Source organism: Eptatretus burgeri, chromosome 3 (assembly GCF_056783735.1).
Source record: "Eptatretus burgeri isolate ZD-2024b chromosome 3, Ebu_testis_v1, whole genome shotgun sequence".
Classification (NCBI taxonomy): Eukaryota; Metazoa; Chordata; class Myxini; order Myxiniformes; family Myxinidae; genus Eptatretus; species Eptatretus burgeri.
Genome location: NC_140963.1, coordinates 13477903 through 13497902, shown reverse-complemented (window position 1 = coordinate 13497902; position 20000 = coordinate 13477903). Strand labels below are relative to the sequence as shown.

The window sequence follows — 20000 nt, the reverse complement described above, 5'->3', positions numbered from 1 at the left end:
GTTTCACTTCCTTCTCTCGGCCACCCCCCCCCCTCTCAGAGCGCTGGGCGGGGACTCGTATGGAGAAGAGAAGGAAGGAGAAGAACCTCTCGGTACACCACCACTGTACGAACACTGAACATGCCTCATACACCTACCGACACACATGTAACATCCATTTACCGAACAACCTTGCTAAACATGCATTTAATGGGGGATCTGGGCTAATACTATATTTAATAACACACTAAGGGCCATTTCCGCAACAATATATATATATATATATATATATATATATATATATATATATATATATATATATACATATACATATACATATACATATACATATACATATACATATACATATACATATACATATACATATACATATACATATACATATATATATATATATATATATATATATATATATATATATATATATATATATATTGTCGTGAACGATCTTTACGACATATCTGGTGATGAAGGTTGGAGTCAAGTTTTATCGGAATTGTGTGTGTAGTTTCTGAGAAGAAAGGAAATAACTTTTGGGGGGCAACCCGCACATATACTCGCTCAGTAGACCCCCTCAGACCTCGATTTTTTTTTTTTATAATGCCATGAACAAACTTTGGTGTGTCATGGGTGGTGAAGGTTGTCGTCAAGTTTCATCAGAATTGCATATGTATTTTCTGAGAAGAAAGCAAATACCTATTTTGGGGGGCCCCCCCATAAACCCCCACAGGGCCTGATTATTTTAGTGCCATGAACAAACTTTGGTATATACACGGCGATGAACGTTGTGATAAATTTTCACCAAAATCGTTTGTGTAGTTTCAGAGAAGTTGCAAGTATTTGTGGACAGACGGACGGACAGATTGACAGACGGACGATGTGCCATCCCATAAGCTCCCCAGAAATACATTCCAGGTGAGCTGAAAACAAACAATCCCCTGACATTCACCGATTCACCATTGGTGGCATTTTTCAGGAACGTATCCCCCGTCTGACGGTAGTTCGAAATAATTTTCGAATTCATTTTCATTGACATCATTTTGCCATTTGTGCACAAAAGTGGTCGTTAAATATCTGAATAATTAATCAATAAAGCTGCATATAATGGCAATGTATGTGACACAATATGGTGCATGGATGACACGGTTACATGAGCCATCATAACAGTGGCCCATAACGATGGTATGTTTTTTTTGTTTTTTTTTTTCAGAATGAGTGCATGAGGTGAGACCCCCCCTCCCAAACCAGGCTAATGATGGGCTGTTAATTCCTTGCAGATGCACCTGCGTGGCTCCTTCTTCTCCTCCCAGCAACCAGACACTACAACTGTGGGACCAATGGAATATCACCCCAAGCTCCTTCACCTGGAGCAACCTTACCGTCTCCGTAAGCACGACCTCAGACCGAACCAATGGTGACTGTTTTGCTCATTTGTGTACATCTCCGAAGCTGTTTGATGATTGACTGCATTTTCTGGGATCGCAAAAGATTGTAGCAAAAAGTTAATTGAAAGTTTAATAGGGAAAGGAAGTGTGAGTCTGCAATCGAGATTATAGTTTTAAAAACTTTTTGTTGCTTTTTTTTATTTTTAAAGTCGCTGTGATTCAGGAAAAGGCATCAATGATTCAATGATTAAGATCAAGTGTAGTGTCTCAGATACTTAGTACTATCAGCTTTTTCCAAATCCGATTCTTCGACCTCACTTGACATTCATTAGCTCCGCCACCGAAGGTGAAGGAGGTTATGTTTTCACCCCCTTTCTGGATGTTTGTTTGTCTGTTTGTTTATGTGCAGGATATCTCAAAAACTTGGGGACGGATTCAGACGAAATTTTGTGGACAGGTTGGATGTGTGACAAGGACGAACTGATTGGCTTTTGGTGAAGATCCGGATCTGCATCCGGCAGATCTAGAATCTACTAGATCCGGCTACCAGAATTTTTTTTAATGATTCTTCACCATTGAGAGAGAGAGAGGGCCACAAGTGATATATAGCACGATATCCTAACAAGTTGTCGACGGATTCGGATGGAACTTGGTGGACATGTTGGGTATGTGACGAGGAAGAATTGATTCAATTTTGGTGAAGATCCGAATCCAGTTCCAGATCTGATAATTTTAAAGTGATCCTTTACCATTGAGTGATCGGGATAAACCGATATATACCACGATATCCAAACAAGTTGTGGACGGATTCGGTCCGAATCTGGATCCAGATACGAGAATTATTTAATTTTTAAAGTGATTCTTCACCATTGAGAGATGGGGCCAAACACTAAAAAAAAAATATATATATATATATATATACATATCAGAATATTTGAAAATTGTGTTGGGCCCGATATGTTCTTGTGGATCAGGAATTGCGTGGCGGAGGTCTGCGCCCTCCCAAGCGCCCTTTTCGTTCGTGGTTTTTTTTTTCTCAATGTTGTTTCAAACAATTTTTCGTCGACTACCTGTATGCAAGTCTTTTCTTTTACATCTACATCACATTTCCAAGATGTTTTCTCCCTGCATAAAGGAGTGATAGAAAGTGTTGTCATTCAAACTCGACATCACCGAAATGTGTACTTTAAATACATTAACATACTGTATTATACAAGGTACACACATTTACTGAGGACAACTCGACCAGTTGATACAGATAAATGACAGAAGTGAAGAGATGTTCTTGAGCAGGATGGCACCATTTGGATAATTGAAAAATGATCTCTAACAAAAATGATGGAACAAAAATTAATCACCATGACACGCAAAGATGATGACTGTCTTGGCATCGCCAAAAGAGATGAGAAGAGAAACAAATCCATCAAACAGAAAACAGAATTCCATAACGTTCTCGTCACAATCAAAAAACTGATGCGGAACTAGGATGGACAACAAGAATTACAAACTGTCAACCGAGAGAGGGTTCTGGAAGAAGCAGAGGTGCACCAAAGATCAGATGGAGAGATTGAATTGAAAACCTACTCAAATACGATGCCCTCAAATTGCATAGAATGGACGATGCTAAGGGAGGCTTTCATCTTGATTCTTGATGGATAGATTAAGTGATTCTCATCCTGCTTACAGGGGAATTTGCACATTCAGTTCCTCCAAACCCATACCTCGGTGTACTGCAGTTAAAGGCCCGGTCACACCTTGACGATTTAGCCAGCGATGGCAACGTATTAAAATGTATGTAAAACGCTGGCTTACGTTGAACTTTTGATGTTTTTTTTAAAGATTCGGACGTATTCATAGCGACTTGGTCTTACGTATAACGCATTGGTAACAGACACAGAACGTTTCGTTGTGTTATAGATAACTTGTACCAACGAATGTGGAACCTGTTGTCGGCCTACACAACCGATGCCCAACGATAGTCTAACTTAGGCATAGCGCGTTCCACGCATCGCCGACGATGTCGTGACGTAGCCTATTAAAAGGCTGATGCACAACGATTCGAATCATAACTGCCGTAGAAATGGAAGTGTCAACATCGCGGTCACACCTTGGCGATCTTGCCAGCGTATTCCGACCTAAGAAAAATGTGTCTAAAACGTTGGGGGCACGTCAAATACGGTATGAGTAAGTTTGGTGTACGTGAGTAGAACGCTAAAGTACGCTATCATACGTCGTAGTAAGTAGAGTACGTCAAGAAATTTTAAACATGTTCATAATTTTACGACGTACTCGGCGTATGACACACGTTCCGCATGCGATGGGGATAAGTTGTACACACGATATGTGGACGCTTACACACGTCCACAAAGGCTACTTATAAGCTACTCATAAGTCGAAACACGTCGCGGTAATGTCTTTTTTACGCAAAACTTATTTCTAACTTATGTTTGACGTGCTTTGAACCAATTCTTTACGTAGTCCCAACACACATCGACGTATGTAGACGTATTCCAATGACGTCTTCCGGTCGACAAAAAAAAGAAATTAACGTGTTTCTAGCTTACAACTGCCATATAAAGACGTGTTCCCAGCAGTTTTGGGAATTGGTATATAAAAATGCTGCTCATAAAAGGGGAACCCAACAGTGTTTTCGAGTCCTTTTTGAGTCGATGTCCATGTCAGCAGTAACAGTATCAGTATCAGTATTAGTATTAGTATAAGTAGTAGTTTGTTCATGTTGGCAGTAGTAGGTGAGTGTGAGGGGGAGGGTGTGGGTTATGATGGATCGTCCTTGCGTTTAACGATTTAACGATTTAAATGATAAACTCAACGATTTAAATGGCTGCATCTCCACTATTGAAAGTAGACGCTTGCGCTCAACAATTGGATTTTTTTTACACTCAACGACTTTTAAACGGTACCACTCAGCTATTTTCATTGTTTACAATGAACGATTTAAATTGCTGTCACTCGCCTTTGTTTTTTGACGCTGGGGTTTGGAAATTTTAAGCGTTTCTATTGAACGTGCTAAATCGCTCAAACTCCACCATTTCAAATAGACGCTGCCGATGGACAATTGGAATCATAGCCAAGCTAGACATCGAAGTGTGAACATCCTCGTCATGCCCAAGAAAAGTTTGAAGAATGCTGCAAATAAGTGTCCTGGCCGTGGCCGTGGACGCTGACGGAAGGACGATCCATTATACCGACGTCTTTCAGCCTATGAGTAACTTAAAAGTAACGTCTGTTGATATGTGGCAACGATCGCGTAACGTGCCAACAACACGTTAATCATAGGTAGGAAATAAGTTTCGGGTACGCTAAACATTACCTCGGCGTGTCTCAACTTATGATTAACTTACAAGTAGCATGTGTTGACGTCTGTCAACGATCGCAGACCGTGCATACAACTTGTGGCCAGCGTAGCGGAACGTGCGAGTCATACGCCGGCATACGTCGTGAAATTTCAAGCATGAAAAAATTTGAGGACAACCAAAAAGTACAACGTTTAAAGCCAGCGTACAACGACGTATGGCAGTGTTTTTCAGCGTGCTCTCAATGTTATCAAAACTTACCCATAACGTATTCAACGTGTGCCAGCGTTTTAGAAAAAAAATTCAAAAATCGGCATACGTTGGCTAAAACGTCAAGGTGTGACCGGGCCTTAAAGCAGGGGATGGTGGGCTCTTAACAGAAGAGTCCTAAATGAAGGGCTGCTGGGCAATTTACATTAAGAGGCTGGACCAGGCTGATCCACCAGCTATCGAGTTGGATGTCAGGGGTGTTACTATCCCCATTGCTGACCCTCCAACCAACTGTGGTCCACCTTCGTTTGTGGAAACACAGGCTGTGGTGAACCGGTTGAAATAGCGTGAATCTCCTGAGATCTGTGGCATCCATGCTGAACTTCAAGGCTGGTGGAAAAGCTGCACTCGTGTCATTGCATGCAGTTCTGTGCTCTGCTTGGAACACAGGCATCATCCCAACTGACTGGAAGATGGGCCTTGTTGTCCCTCTCTGGAAAGGGAAGGGTGATCGCCAAGATTGCAACAACTACTGAGGGGTGATGCTGCTCTCAGTGCCGGGCAAGGTGTTTGCTCGGATAATTCTTGATAGGGTTCGCCACCATCTGCTTGAGCACCAGCGTCCAGAGCAGTCAGGCTTTACACCATAGAGGCCAACGATTGACCTTTGACATTGACCAAGGACTTCAACATTAACGATAGACCGCCCCATGGATGTGCCCTCTGGAGGATTCTTGGTCTTTGTGGGGTGCCACCGAAACTGATCAATCTGATGTCTGAACTCTACTCTGGTACTGAGGGTGCTGTGAAGTGTAGTGGTACCATCTCTGACTTATTTCCAGTTTTTACTGGAGTTTGTCAGGGGTGTGTTTTGGCCCTCACACTTTTCAGCACTTGTATGGACTGGATTCTTGGGAGGCTATCGGAGAGATCAAGCTGCAGTGCATCGTTTGGGAATGTCAAGATCTTTGACCTTGATTTCGCAGATGATGCAGTCATCTTTGTGGACACTCTAGATATCCTTTTGGTGGCCCTTGAGGTGTTGAATGAGGAGTTGGAGCCGCTGGGATTACGAGTTTCCTGGGTCAAAACTAAGAGCCAGGCTTTCAATGACATCTTGGATGCTGCTATCTTGTCTGTACCTATTTTTGGCAAGGATATTGAAGTCACGGAGAGATTCACTGACGTTGACAGTGATATCCATGTCTCTGCTGGCTGTGAGCCAGAGGTCAAGACACCTGTGGGTCGGGCCTGGGGAGTCATGGATTCACTGGATCATGGGGTGTGGTGCTGCCGGTACCCGTGCAGGAGGACGAAAGTCCGAGTCTTCAGGTCCTTGGTGCTTCCAGTCTTGCTCTACGGATGTGAGACTTAGACTATGACCAGGGATCTGAGACAGAGACTTAATTCCTTTGGTACCAAGTCTGTTCAGAGAATCCTTGGCTTTCGCTGGTCGGACTTTCTGTCCAATGAGCGGTTGCTGAGAGAGACTCAAATGAGATTTGTTACCTGCATAGTCCGTGAGCATCAGCTGCGGCTGTATGGACATGTGGCTCGTTTTCCTTGCGCTGATCCTGCTCACCAGATTCTCTCAGCAAGGGAGCCTCGTGAGTGGAGGAGGCCAATGGGCAGACACCATGCTTCGTGATTGCAGCAGGTTGATCAGCATCTCAAGGAGTTGGGGATAGGCCCAGCATCTGCCTAGGGGATGGCCAGACGGAGGCACCTGGAGTACCGGTGGAAAGTGGACGCAGCGACGTCCTGCTCCGGCGCATGCTCACCTACGTGACCTGACCTGATTTCGTCTTGCAGTGGACTAAACAGACTGGTTAAGTCCCATGTTAAAATGTTTGTTCATGCCTTGGGTCACACTGTTGTTACTCCATTTGTGTGTTTCATTCGGATTTGTCATTTCATTGCTCATCTGAGGGAATAAAACAAATTCCCTTCCATGTTCGTTCCCTTCCATTCTGCTCTCGGTCTTCCAAGAACATTGATCATGTATCCCCAAAAAAAGCTAATTTGTTCAATTAAGTACGTCTGAGAAAACTTAGCTTTATCTCTCAAATGATAATCTTATGTTCAATATATTTATTTAAAATGAATAGTTCAGGGTTTGGAAGCACATTGATGTATATGATGTCAAAGAGTTTGAGAGGTATTGCTGGAACCAGGAACAAATTCTAAATTCCTACCCTAACCGACAAAGTGCATGATTGACCTTTGACATTGACCAAGGACGTCAACATCAATGATTGACCGCCCCATGGATGTGCCCTCTGGAGGATTCTTGGTCTTCGTGGGGTGTCACCAAAACTGATCAATCTGATGTCTGAACTCTACTCTGGCACTGAGAATGCTGTGAGATGTGGTGGTACCATCTCTGACTTATTTCCAGTTGTTACTGGAGTTCGTCAGGGGTGTGTACTGGCCCCCACACTTTTCAGCACTTGTATGGACTGGATTCTGGGGAGGATATCGGAGAGATCAAGCTGCGGTGCATCGTTTGGGAATGTCAAGATCTTTGACCTTGATTTCTTAGATGATGCATCAGCAGCACAGCCGCATTTTCAGCCAATGATGCTCCTCACAGACATGTGCTGCAGACGAAAGAAGAAGATAGTCAGGGCAGGACCTCAACTTCTCCTGTCTATGCAACCACTTTCCAGAGGCTGTTCTGTCTCACTCATGCCAGCAGTGCACTGCCATCTGTGTATTATGGACTTGGAGAGATATGGCAAGTGTAGCAGTTGTGTTTGAAATATTTGTGCAGAGCAACACATTTGGGAAAATTGAGAGAGAGAGAGAGACAGACAGACAGACAGACAGACAGACAGACAGACAGACAGACAGAGACACCAAGAGAGAAGGAGCTGCTTCGATCTTGAGGAAATAGGTCACCTGGCAGCCGTGGGAACGGTGTCATGCTCACTCCTGCATGCAGCTCAAAGCAGTGATTTTAGTTCAGTGGCATTTTCATCATTTTTCATGAGTCTGCAGTTGGAATTCACCATTTTACATGCTAACAGCACTCCTGAGGCTTTCTCACCTGGATCCACTGTACCAAGTGGAATCCTCTGGGCATTGTTAATGTTTCTATGGAACGATGCCATCATTGCGGCAGTTTGTTCGTCTTGAATACCTTCAGGGTGCTTCTGCCTGAGGCCACTTTGCTGCTCTGTGCACACACTTTCGAGGGCCCTCGGGTGCTTTAACTCTGCCAGAGGCTTATCATTTGCCATCACTGTCGACAATCATCTCTCCCCAATTTGCTTTAACCCTCACTCCTTATCTCTTCTGGTTCTCAGCACCCTCCAAGCAGCCATGACTTCTCTCATGCATATTCTTATCGAATTCTTCCACCCTCATGTGATTGCACATCTTCCCCCTTTGTCCTTTAGCTGTGCTACTACAGCAATTAGGAATTGGCATTGCATGTAAACAAAAATATGGAAGTAAATGGTGAGACAGTCAAATTAAATCTACAACTGGAAAACTTTACAATGAAAATATAATAATAATAATAATAATAATACCATTCCTTTCACACCATGAAAGAGCATAAGGGCTGTTGAGACAGTTTCATAAGCAAAGGAGTACAGTCCTGCATGGATCACCACTCCGACACAGGTTACCCCAAATGGTTATTACCCCAGTACACTGGCACTCATTTCGCCAACCTCGGAAGGATGACAAACTGAGTTAACCCAACCTGGTGTTCATTAAACGGAAAAAAGGCTCAAACTCAGAACCCTAAGTTCCCAAGGCAGCCACACTAAGCATGAAACCAATACCAGGTCTACATTGAAAATATATAGGGAGATCAATAACCCAGGGTAGCGGTCACTCGTTTGAAATCAGTCAAAGAATAGTGATGCCTAAATCTGCACTGTTTCGCCGCAGAGCTTTCCATGTTTCTCAAATCTCAAATCAAAGTTAAGATCTTATAATTGAAGCAACAATGAAATATTGCTTATTTTATGGAGTTGCACCTTGCCCATTGAAGAGGAAAGATAAAAACGAACTTGACTCATTTGGGCATTCAATTTGGAGACATTGATTGAATATTATAAGGTGAAACAGAATTTCAAATACAAGTTGACCCCGTATAACGTCGCTCCAGGTGACATTGTTTCGCTTTAACGACTTATCAAGTGGGGAACAAAGATTCGCTATAAGTCACAACGTTCCACTTTAAAGTCGCGATGTTGCGACATCCGGTTTTGAGTCATGCACCAAGCACAGATTTGTCAAATCAAGATTCAATCGACTGGTGGTAGTACCATAGCGAGCTGATGAAGAAGTTCTTCCTGTTGAAACACTTTCCCCTTCCCCCCCAGCGAATGTTAACTACAAAACGAATGTCAGAGGCTTTTCAGCTTATCGAAGAAGGAATGGCTACTTTCGGAAAGGACGATTGCTGGGCTGGTTGCATCACTCCACGACACTATAAACAATCTTCACAACCATCTCTGGGGAATTTACACGTTATTTATTCTTTATATTAAAATCACATTTAAATATGTTCATGTGTATCAACTTGTATTGTCCTATATCGGAGCAAACATTCCCGATTTTGGCCCCAAGGAACGTAACTAGCCTTTATACATGGTTTCTTATGGGGAAAATGGATTCGCTTTAAGTAATTTCACTTAAAGTAGCGCTTTCCAGGAACGCAACCCCCGACATTAACCTGGCCGAAGTGTAATCAGCTAAATGAGCTCACGGGTGAAATGATACCATTTTTTTTTTTCATAAAGATGTAATACTCAGGTATTCAAAAAGGTTTGGACATGTCTTTTCAACAGATGAGTTCAAACAATGATGGAAGGAATGGTTCAAGGAGAAAAGCAAGGAAGGGGATTACCTCGAGTGTCTTTGCATACAATATGAATTCCCTTTCAAGAAACTCTGACAAAGAAGGAGGTCATTAAGCCCATCAAAATCTACGCTGTAGTACTTCCAACTTATGGTAGTTTGTCCATTCACTAATCTTTTAAATGCTGAGAGTCTGACAAGGAAGCAACACGTACCATTTTGAAGTCTTTGGCATGACTCGGCCTGAATTCGAACCTGCCGCACTCAGAGCGGATGCTTCCAACCATTACACCAGCATGTCTGGAATGACTGTTTTCAACAGAGGATAAATGACTTGTGTCGAGTAGCCTCAAATAGAGCAGTCTTCCCAAGTCTGTACACCAAAATACCTTCAAACACAAATCACGTTCAATCAAGATCGATGGTGACAAAGAGCATTGTTTGAAAGAACAGCGATGGACAACTCTCTCTGCTGACCCAAGTATGGTTTAGTTTGCTGAAGGAAGCATTCATTTAACGGGTATCAAAGATTTGTTTTTGGACTAAAAACACAAGTTTTTTTTTTTTTTTTTTACAATATGGAGATAAATCACTGCTCAATGTTGTGGAGAGCCACAGAGCTCGAGCAAGAGCTCGAACATTGTGTAAATCAGTCAGCATTGCCTCAATACCTGGGTGTGTTTCTGTAGGAATGCCGAAACCTGCACGGAGAGTTTGAGGGCACAGCCTGTGGACGCCATGGCCCTTACGTACCTGATGTGTTGTTCTGGTCAGTCATCCTATTCTTTTCCACGTTCTTACTCTCATCATTCCTCAAGGACTTCAAGACCATGCGTTACTTTCCCACGAAAGTAAGATTAGTCTGAGTAACGCAATAACTTCTTGGGCAGTTGTTTACCCCCGAATGTGATTGCCACTTTTACCAAGACTCGTGTTACAATTATTGTCACGAATATATTTGCTCATCATTCGGCTTGTGAATGCACTTTGATTCATTGACTAATTTCATCTGGACGCTCACTCGGAGCCTCGTTCATTGTGAGGCTGACTTCCTCGACCGGGCCCTTGACCTGCAATGTTGAATCAGAAATGGGGGTTAACGAAGTTGCTTGATCTATTCCATGCTTGAATTCAGTGTTCTTTTGCTTTACCTGGGGAAGCCTCCATTACGTCATTGAATTTGTAAGAGTATTTTGTCAGATCACATGTGTACACATGCATTTATAATTAATTGATGTGAGTTTCCTGCGATGAATGCATTTCACTGATGGATGCTACACAATGATATTTTGTTTCCCCCCTGGTAGGTGCGTGCAATAGTGAGTGATTTTGCAGTCTTTCTGACTATCCTTATCATGTTGATCATTGACCATCTCTTGGGAATTCCCTCTCCAAAGCTACAGGTTCCAAGTGTGTTCAAGGTTTGTGAACCGAATTTTTTGATTTTTTTTTTTCATCTTTTTTTTTGGTCGCCTAGAAGTTACAGTTTTAAACTGATCTTCACAAAACTTCACCACATGGTCGAGTTCATCATAAGCAAGAGGCCTCTTGGTTTTTAGGCCAAAGGTCAACAAATTTGTCAAGTTTCTAAAATCCTCGTTTATTCTGATTGACTAGAAATTTGAACAGGATTTGCAAATCACGTCGCTGAATTCAACCACCAATTATTTTTGAGGTCATCATCGGCCAAAAGGTCAACATCGGCCAAAATTGTAAAATCCTCAATTTTCATCCAATTGACTTGAAATTTGAAGAAGATTTCAATTTCGCGTCACTGAATTAAACTAGCCAATTATTTTTGAGGTCAAAATAGACCAAAATGTCAGGTCAACAGAGGCCAAATGTCAAGAACTTAGGTGAGATTTCTGAAATCGTTAATTTTCATCCGATTGACTTGAAATTTGAAGAGGATTTATATTTCACGTCAATGAATTCAACCATGCAATTATTTGTGAGGTCAACATAGACCAAAAGGTCAACATAGGCCAAAGGTCAACAATGAAGCTGGAATTTATAAATCCTCAATTTCCATCTAATGACTTGAAATCTGACGAGGTGTTGCATATTTGGTCATTGATCTCAACCATCAATTATTATTAAGATCAAATTGGTTTTTTGGGATTTTGCACGTGTCATTCTGGTGGTGAACATTGCCAAAATGACGTCTTTCTTGTGTATTTGTCTGTTTGTGTGCAGGATATCTTAAAAGGTTGTGTATGGATCCATATGAAATTTGGTGGGCAGGTTGGGTGTGTGACAAGGATGAACTGATTTGATTTTGGTGAAGATCCAGATCCGGTTCCAGCAATGAGAATATTTTTTCATGATTCTTCACAATAGAGAGATAAGGCCAAAAATTATATATTGCATGATATCTCTAAAAGCTGTTGACAGATTCGGACGAAACTTATTGGACATTTTTGTTGTGTATCATGGAAGAATTTGTTCAATTTTGGTGTAGATCTGAATCCGTATCTGGATACGAGACTTGTTTAACTTTTAAAGTAAATTCTTCACCATTGATAGATAGCACCAAAAATGATATAAAGCATGATATTTCACATACCGATATGTTGTCATGGATCAGGCATTGCATGGCCGAGGTATGCGCTCTACCTCTATCTGGACCTTAACCAAATCTAATCGGCTTGTTCTTGTCACAAACCCAACCAGACCATCAAGGTTCATCCAAATTCATCCATAACCGTTTAGATATCGTGTTAGATATCGTTGTTGGCCCTATCTCTCAATGTTGAAGAATCACTCCAAAAAAAAAAAAAAAACCGAGAAAGCATCTGAAAATATAGAGGACGTCCACATCTGCTTTGTATTCGGACTTCTTCTTCCGCATCCCAAACATGACAAAAACGGATAAAAACTCGAAGGGCACTTGGTCGAGTGCAAACCAACACCACTTTATCCCTGATCCAGGAGAACATATCGGGGGCAAGAATTTTTTGAAATATCATGCTATATATCGTTTTTGACCCCATCTCTCAATGGTGAATAATCACTTTACAAATTACAAACAATCTCCTATCCGGATCTGGATTCAGATTTTCACCAAAAATTCCAACCTGTCCACCAAGTTTCATCCGAATCCGGCCACAACATTTTGAGATATCGTGATATATACATATATCAGTTTAGCCCTCTCTCAATGGTAAAGAATCACTAAAAAACAACCCATCAGATCCAGATTTGAATCTTCACCAAAATTGAATAGATTAGTCCTTGTCACACATCCAACACGTCCACCAAGTTTCGGCTGAATCCATCCCCAAGTTTTTGAGATATCGTGCTCTATGTCATGAATGGTGTCGTGAAATATTCCTCAATAGTGAACAATCACTGAAAAAAATTCTCAACATGAACATCTGGATTAAAGTAGATATAATGGAGATCTTAATGGAGTTAACCCACAATTTAAAATAGCTATATTTTGCCCTCTTTTCCGATAAATCCAACCTCTGCCACCTGCCCGTTGCACCGCCATTTTGCAGAGGGCAGTCTAAGTAGCTCAGAGCTTTGGCTCTGAATGAAAGGAACCAAGAGTGTAACACAATTAACCTTTTGAAGTCCATGAAATAATTTAAATTGATAGATTAACTGAAACTTTTCCCATCAGTTGGGATGGATACTTTTGCTGGAAAGCGAATCATTTGCACTTTGCTGAAAATATTGTCGAACTTTTTGAAGAAAATGAAAGAATGCTTTGTCATTGCCAAAGTACACTTGTGCCACAGCATACCATCTTGAGTGTTTTTTTTTAAACTTGAATCAGGTGTTCTTGTGTAGTTTCTAGTGTTGTGCGAAATATAAATCTGGAGTGGCTGGTCATTGCCTACAGCCCACACGCGATGACAGAGGATGGCTCGTGGACCCGCTCGGACCTAACCCCTGGTGGACATTTCCGGCTGCGGCAATTCCAGCGTTGTTGTGCACAATTCTTATCTTCATGGATCAGCAGATCACATCGTTGATCATCAACCGCAAAGAGAACAAGCTCAAGGTTACCCTTGCCTGTGCTTACCTTGTGTGTAATGTCTTGCTAATAACTCATTCACATCAACATTCTCTACAAACTTTACCAATTTGCTTCACTTTTAACTCATTGACTTCCATTAACCTTCATCAGCACAGATAGGGTCACATCTCACTTGAAGTAGGCCAAGGTTTTTATTCTGACTCAGGTATAAGCTCCCCCTCTACCCCCACGAAATCCCCCCTGCCTCCTTTCAAGGAAATTCTCTGTGTGCATGTCTGTGTGGTTCTGAAACGCATTAAAAAAAAGGCTAGGCCAATCTACACCAAATGTTGCATATTTGCTGGGAGTACCCAGTTTCATGTCCCGGACACAAAAAATCCTCTCCAAAACCGCCGCCCCCCCCCCCCACTCCACAAGGAAAATATGAATGTGTGTAGGTCTGAAAACCAGACAAAAATGCAAGCCCACTTTTGATTTCACCCATAAGGATTTTTTTTTGTATACCTTGTCAAGGCTCGTATGAGAGCAAACACACAACGCACAGCAAGGGGGCATGAGACAAGAGGGGCGGGAGTGGGAAGGACAAAACAGTGGGGAACAGAGACACTAGGAGATCTGTGGAAGAGAGAGGGATGGGGCGGGGAACATGGGGAATAGATGATGGACATTACAGGGACTTTCAGGAAGGAAAGCAGGGAATTTGAAGGAGGTGGGCTTGGGGTGAATTAACGGGGGAAGAAAAGATCAAGGAATTGGATGGGGGACGATATGAGGTGGTGGTGAACAGCTGTTTTTGAAGGCCCTGAGGGAAGAATGGAATTGAACAGAGTGATGGAGTTTATTCCAAAGGTGGGAAAAAAGAGAAATGAAAGAATGAAGGTGAGCAGTGATTGGTGATTTTGGTAGTTTTACCAGAAGGGGGTTGCTGGCGGACATTGAGCGCCCTACAGACACAGCAGGGGGGGGGGGTGGGAGGGCGAGACCAGAGAGGAGAGACGGTAGAAGACAAAAAGACCACCGACCTGCTTGGGGTGAGAGAGTAAGAGGCCCAAAGATTCAGCCTCATCGCGGGAGATGCCAATGATCCGAAATGCCTTGGTTTCCACAGCGTGAAGCCGAGAAAGATGGGAGGCAGGAGCACCAGCCCAGAGGGGAGAGCAGTATTACATCAGACTGCAGGCGAAAGCTTTCTATGTGGTCAGGAGCTCAGGTGGGCCGAGGAAGGACTTTGCACGCAGAGGATTCCCAGTTGACGACTGGCTTTGGAGGCCAGCTGGAAATGTAGCTTTCTCAGGAAAGATCGTGGCAGAGAGTGAGACCCAGAAGCTTGTATGAAAGGACTTCTTCCAGAGGATTCTTGAGAAAGTGGATGAGGGGGGGGGGGGTTCCAAGCGGTCTTTTTGGAGAGACATAGTGAGAGTGTGAGATTTGTCCGGATTGAAAGACATGTTCCACGTGTTGGACCAGTTTGTGATTTTACCCAGATCTGCAGAGAGCGAAGAAGCTGCTGCTTGCCGGTCTGAGGGATGACCAATGGTATGGCAGAGGGTGAAGTCATCAGCAAGGAGATAAAGAGGATTTTCCATCGTCGGACATTGATGAAAACCAGAAAAAGAACAGGGCCCAGAACGCTACCTTGAGGAACTCCAGCCTGGACAGGAAGGGGGGATGAAAGAACTCCATTTAGGGCCACACGTTGGCTGTGACAGGAGAGCAAGTCAGCAAGCCATGAGTGGAGATGGCCTTGGATACCATAGGAAGAGAGTTTGGTGAGCAGGGCAGGATGCCAGACCGTGTTAAAAGCACGTAATAGGTGCAGGGATATGGCTTTGATTTCTTGTCCTGCATTGAGGACCTCCATCCATTGTTGGGAGAGTGGAAGCAGCATATCCAGGGAAGAGTGACCTGGTCTGAAACCAAATTGATGATCGGAAATCAAGCCATTGGAGAAGAGGAAGGATTCAATGTGTGAAGCGATGATGGATTCCATCACCTTGCTGATGATTGGGAGAAGGCTGATTGGTCTATAGTTGCAGGGATCTGTTTTTGCACCTTTTTATGCAGGGCAGTAATGTTTGCTGATTTCCAAGCAGATGGCAGATGACCTTGAGCAAATGAAAGGGTAAATAGAACAGAGAGAGGGTGAGCAAGAGCAGAGGAGCAGGTTTTTAGGACACGTGGGCTGATGCCGTCTGGACCGGTTGCAGAATCTGAGTCGAGGTTTGACAGCAAGCTCTCCTCCTTGTCACGAGAAAAGAACACAGAGTCCAGCGACAGTTGGGTGCAACTGGGTGAGGTGGGTGCAGAAAGCGATGGGTTATGGACACAAGATTTAGCTGCAAACACCGAGTTTCGGCATTCAGCCTTTTCATGTGCAGTATCAGCAGTGCGGCCATTTGTGGTCAGGGAGGGGATGGAGGGGGAACATACACCAGAAACAGATTTGATTAGATGCCACCAGGATTTTGAGGAGGGAGAGAGGTTTGAGAGTTCAGACTTGAGATTAGAAAGATGTTGTTTTCTGGCTCTCCTGAGGGTAGATACACTCTTGTTCTGAGCTTTGTGGAAGGAACTGAGATAACCCTCAGTTGTGTTTGCTTTCCATGATGCAAAGGCAAATTGTTTCCGGACAACTGCTTCACCACAAAGCTTCAGTGAACCAAGGGCGGGAGGAAGGGTAGGACAACTGAAGATGAGAGGTGATAAATCTGTGCAAGAGGGAGAGCAAGTTTCTTTGAATGAATTCCCAGGATGAGTTGATGTTGGATAAAGTAGTGATAGGAGACCAGTCTGTAAGTTTGATGGCTGCTCGGAGACCCTGCCAGTCGGCTTGAGTGAAATGCCTTACTCGACGGCGGTGAGGTGGTTCTCTGATAACAGCCAGAGAGATGTCCACTTTGACAAGCACGTGGTCAGAAGAACCGATTGCAGTGGAGGAAGAGCGGTAGATATTGTCAGGGAAATTTGTCAAAATCAGATCCAGAAGAGATGGAGTACCATTGGTTGAGATCCGGGTCGGGAAGTTGACTGATTGAGTCAGTCGCTATTAGTTGCAGAAAGCTTTTGCTGAAGTGCCATGACAGGTGAGAGAGGTACCCACACCCAGACAACTGGCATGATAACAACTGAAGTCACCACATAAGAGGAAGAGAGAGTTTGGATGAGAAGATGGAAGTTGGTCCATGTTTTCAGATAGTGAGGTGTAAATGGAGTCATCACTATTTGGTGGGCGGTTCAGTACACATATAAACATGAGGTGGGAGTGGAGGGGAAGCCGTAGCCAGAGGTATTCCTGGGGATGTAGGGGAGTGAGGGCAGTGCATGGAGAGTGAGGGAGGGAGGGGTTGGAGGGGTGAAGTACCTGAGGTTAGGTCACGGGTACAAAAAAAACTCCAGCCCCTCCTCAACAAGGCGCACGGGAAAAAAAACCATGTCGGAGTTCTGGCGCATGTTGTGCATTGAAACCGTTGAAATCTAATAAATAATTGTCTGTGCATTTTTTTTGTTTGCTTCTTTGTTACTCTTCCATGACCGAAACCACCACCAGGAAAAGCTCACCCACCCAGGCAGCGTTGGGTAGCCTCTGCTAATATGGTATATGTTTTGAATCTGCGTTCCCCATATGATGACCCAGAGTTTCATATGGGAATACGAACAGTGTTTCAGATGGGTCCAAGAGGTAATGCTTCCTTCAAAAGAGAAGTAAATACAAAGCTGTGTGCTGCAAAAATTGAATGCAGTTTCGGTATCAAAACTACTTTGGTGCTGGATACAAACATTTCACTTAGTGTATGATGGTATCTTATATATTATTTCTGAGTTTGTGGTTTCGTGTCGCGCTATCTTCGACTTTGTTCTGCGCTCGAGTAACGTGATATTCGGCTTACATTATCTCAAAGACCATATGAGGTGTATGGTATAAAAAAAAGTAAATAAAATGGTTCTGAAACAGTGAAATCGTATTCCACTTACTGCATTAAAGTAAAATTACTACTGATACTCTGCATCAGTTCCTTTCTCAAACACACCCACCCCAACATGTCGCGCAGAGCATGGGTTATGCTTGTATTGTTATAAATTAAGATTTAATCAAATAAGAGTGCTATAATTTCTCGACAATTTTACTGTGTGTGGATAACAGAGATATTTAGCTGCGGTATTCCCTTGCGAGATGAAAATCAATTGAAGGCCAATGGTTGTGATCTTCAGCATGCTCAATTCTGCATTCATTGTGTGGATGTGGCTGAACCCTGACTCGTCTCAGAATGACAAACGTTCGGTTGTCACTGTAAATTTGCTGAAAGAGCTTGATCATACTCTCGCAGAAGTACACATTGCAATTTGACTGATATATATGTATTTGCGAATTCCAGCATAGAACTGGCAGTCTGCATTGGTGGAACAAGATAGTAAAACCACGAGGATAAGATGTTTAACGTAATCGTAAAGGATCAGCAAGCACTGACATTTTTGGCCTTAAACCGACCATCGTTGGAGAAAAGAGTCTCAGGCCCGAGGGGCTCGGCCTTCCTTTTAATACCTGCCCAAGATGCCATGCCAGAAAAATCCCAGTCAGGGTTCAGACAAATATTTTGCCTTCTTTCCAGACAAATTGAACCTCCGCCACCCGATGTTGCACCACCATTTCGCGGTGGGTGGTATAAGTCGCTCAGAGCCAAAGAACCCAAGTGTGCAATTCAATTAACCTTTTTGAAGTCCATGAAATAATTTAAATTTATAGATTAACTTAAACTTTTCCCATTACTGGGGATTGCGTACTTTTGGGAGTGCACTATTAAAACAGACTCGTCTTTCTCAAGAAGTCTCTGGTGCAGATCTGCATCGGCGGACAGATACAACAGTGAATGGAATCAACATAACAGGACATTGAGTAAGATATGCAAACCGCCATCGGAAGCAAGTAGAAGCTGACATTTCAGGTGTTATCCCTTCACGAGAGTAAGTTGCTCTTTTGCTCCGACGAATAGTTCATGCCCAAAACGTCAGCTTCCCCTTGCTTTATATGACGATTAACATCCCTCAATCAACATCCTGTTGATAACATCCATTGGTATGTGCTGTCTGAGTTGCGATGCCATGTTCATGTTCCCATCTCAACTCCCGACAGATGATGTCGAGAACTGCCGTTAAAATCCCACGTTGTGGATGTGTTTGTCCAATGGTTAGTAATTTCCTTGTGATTGAGGAAAATGTACACTGATGTCTACTGATGTCTTTGTCCTGGATGTGATTTACCTGCAAGCTCCTCCATGAGCTTTTAAGACCACTGTAAAAATGTCGTTTGATCGAGTATGCAGAAAAATATTTTTCTAGTGTTTACAAGGGGCATTCGAATCGTCCTTCCAACGAGATACTCGCAATAGTCCAAGATGCCCCAAAAAGGTAAAATGAGGAAAACAACCATAAGTCTTAATAATACGCTTGTTCATGTGTCCATCCGTCCTGTTCGTAACACTCCATTCGACCCATTGGTTGCACAGTTCACCTTGACTACACCTACAATTTCCACTCAAAAAATATAATGCAGTCGCCATGTTGGGGCTTCCTGCTTTGCTAAGTCAAATGCATATTCGGAATTGTCATATTCACAATCACCATGCCCTCCCTTCAAGTTTTCCCTTCATTGTAAAAGGACAAAAGTGACAGTTTAAAAGGATGCTGATAGACATCATGATAGACCTTGTGATGATAGGCCTCAGCGATTGAGGCAGTGGGCTGTTGCTTTCTCCACTTCCCTAATAACGATGTGGAATTTTCTCGAGCAGGGCTTAAATCCTTGTCACCATATATTTTCTGCGTATCTCGCAGATTGTGAGTTGGACAGGCAACCTTACTACCTTTATATTGAAAAATAAACACTTTGGTATATCTTTGATGGTTGTTTCTCATTCATCGAACTTTTTTTCAGCCTCCTCATTGATTGATAAATTGTTTGTTTTTATCCAATACAGTTCAGTGTATTAAAATATTTTGTACTTGCTTTGCATTTTTCATGAGCAACTCCCTCAAATTATACATGCTGTACAATAAAATACACGCTATTTATTAACGCTTAAAGGGGATGCGTTTTGGGGGCGATGCTTACGACGCACGCATGTTTGTAATGACGTTGCATATCTGTGCTGATGAAGGCCAAACAATTCGTTTTTTTTTGTTTTCCCGATTCATTTATTAATTTCATGAAATTTGTTATTTGGTGCATTGATCCCTGATGTAAAAAAAAATATTTCATTTATGCACAACATTAATAGATAACGACCATTC

General features: G+C 42.8%; 1 protein-coding gene across 5 annotated transcripts in view; it reads left to right on the top strand.

The window, feature by feature from the left end:
• The window catches only part of LOC147029419 (electroneutral sodium bicarbonate exchanger 1-like), a 249828-nt gene that overhangs the window by 169836 nt on the left and 59992 nt on the right, over positions 1 to 20000 (top strand). For all 5 annotated transcript variants that reach the window (XR_015055899.1, XM_085872458.1, XM_085872457.1 and 2 more), the window contains 4 exons: positions 1278 to 1386; positions 10417 to 10578; positions 11035 to 11148; positions 13578 to 13739. Coding sequence is in view for 4 of the 5 variants with exons in the window: in XM_085872458.1 (XP_085728584.1) it covers positions 1278 to 1386; positions 10417 to 10578; positions 11035 to 11148; positions 13578 to 13739 (547 nt within the window). In the remaining variant the exon portion in view is untranslated. The remainder of the gene's footprint in view (positions 1 to 1277; positions 1387 to 10416; positions 10579 to 11034; positions 11149 to 13577; positions 13740 to 20000) is intronic.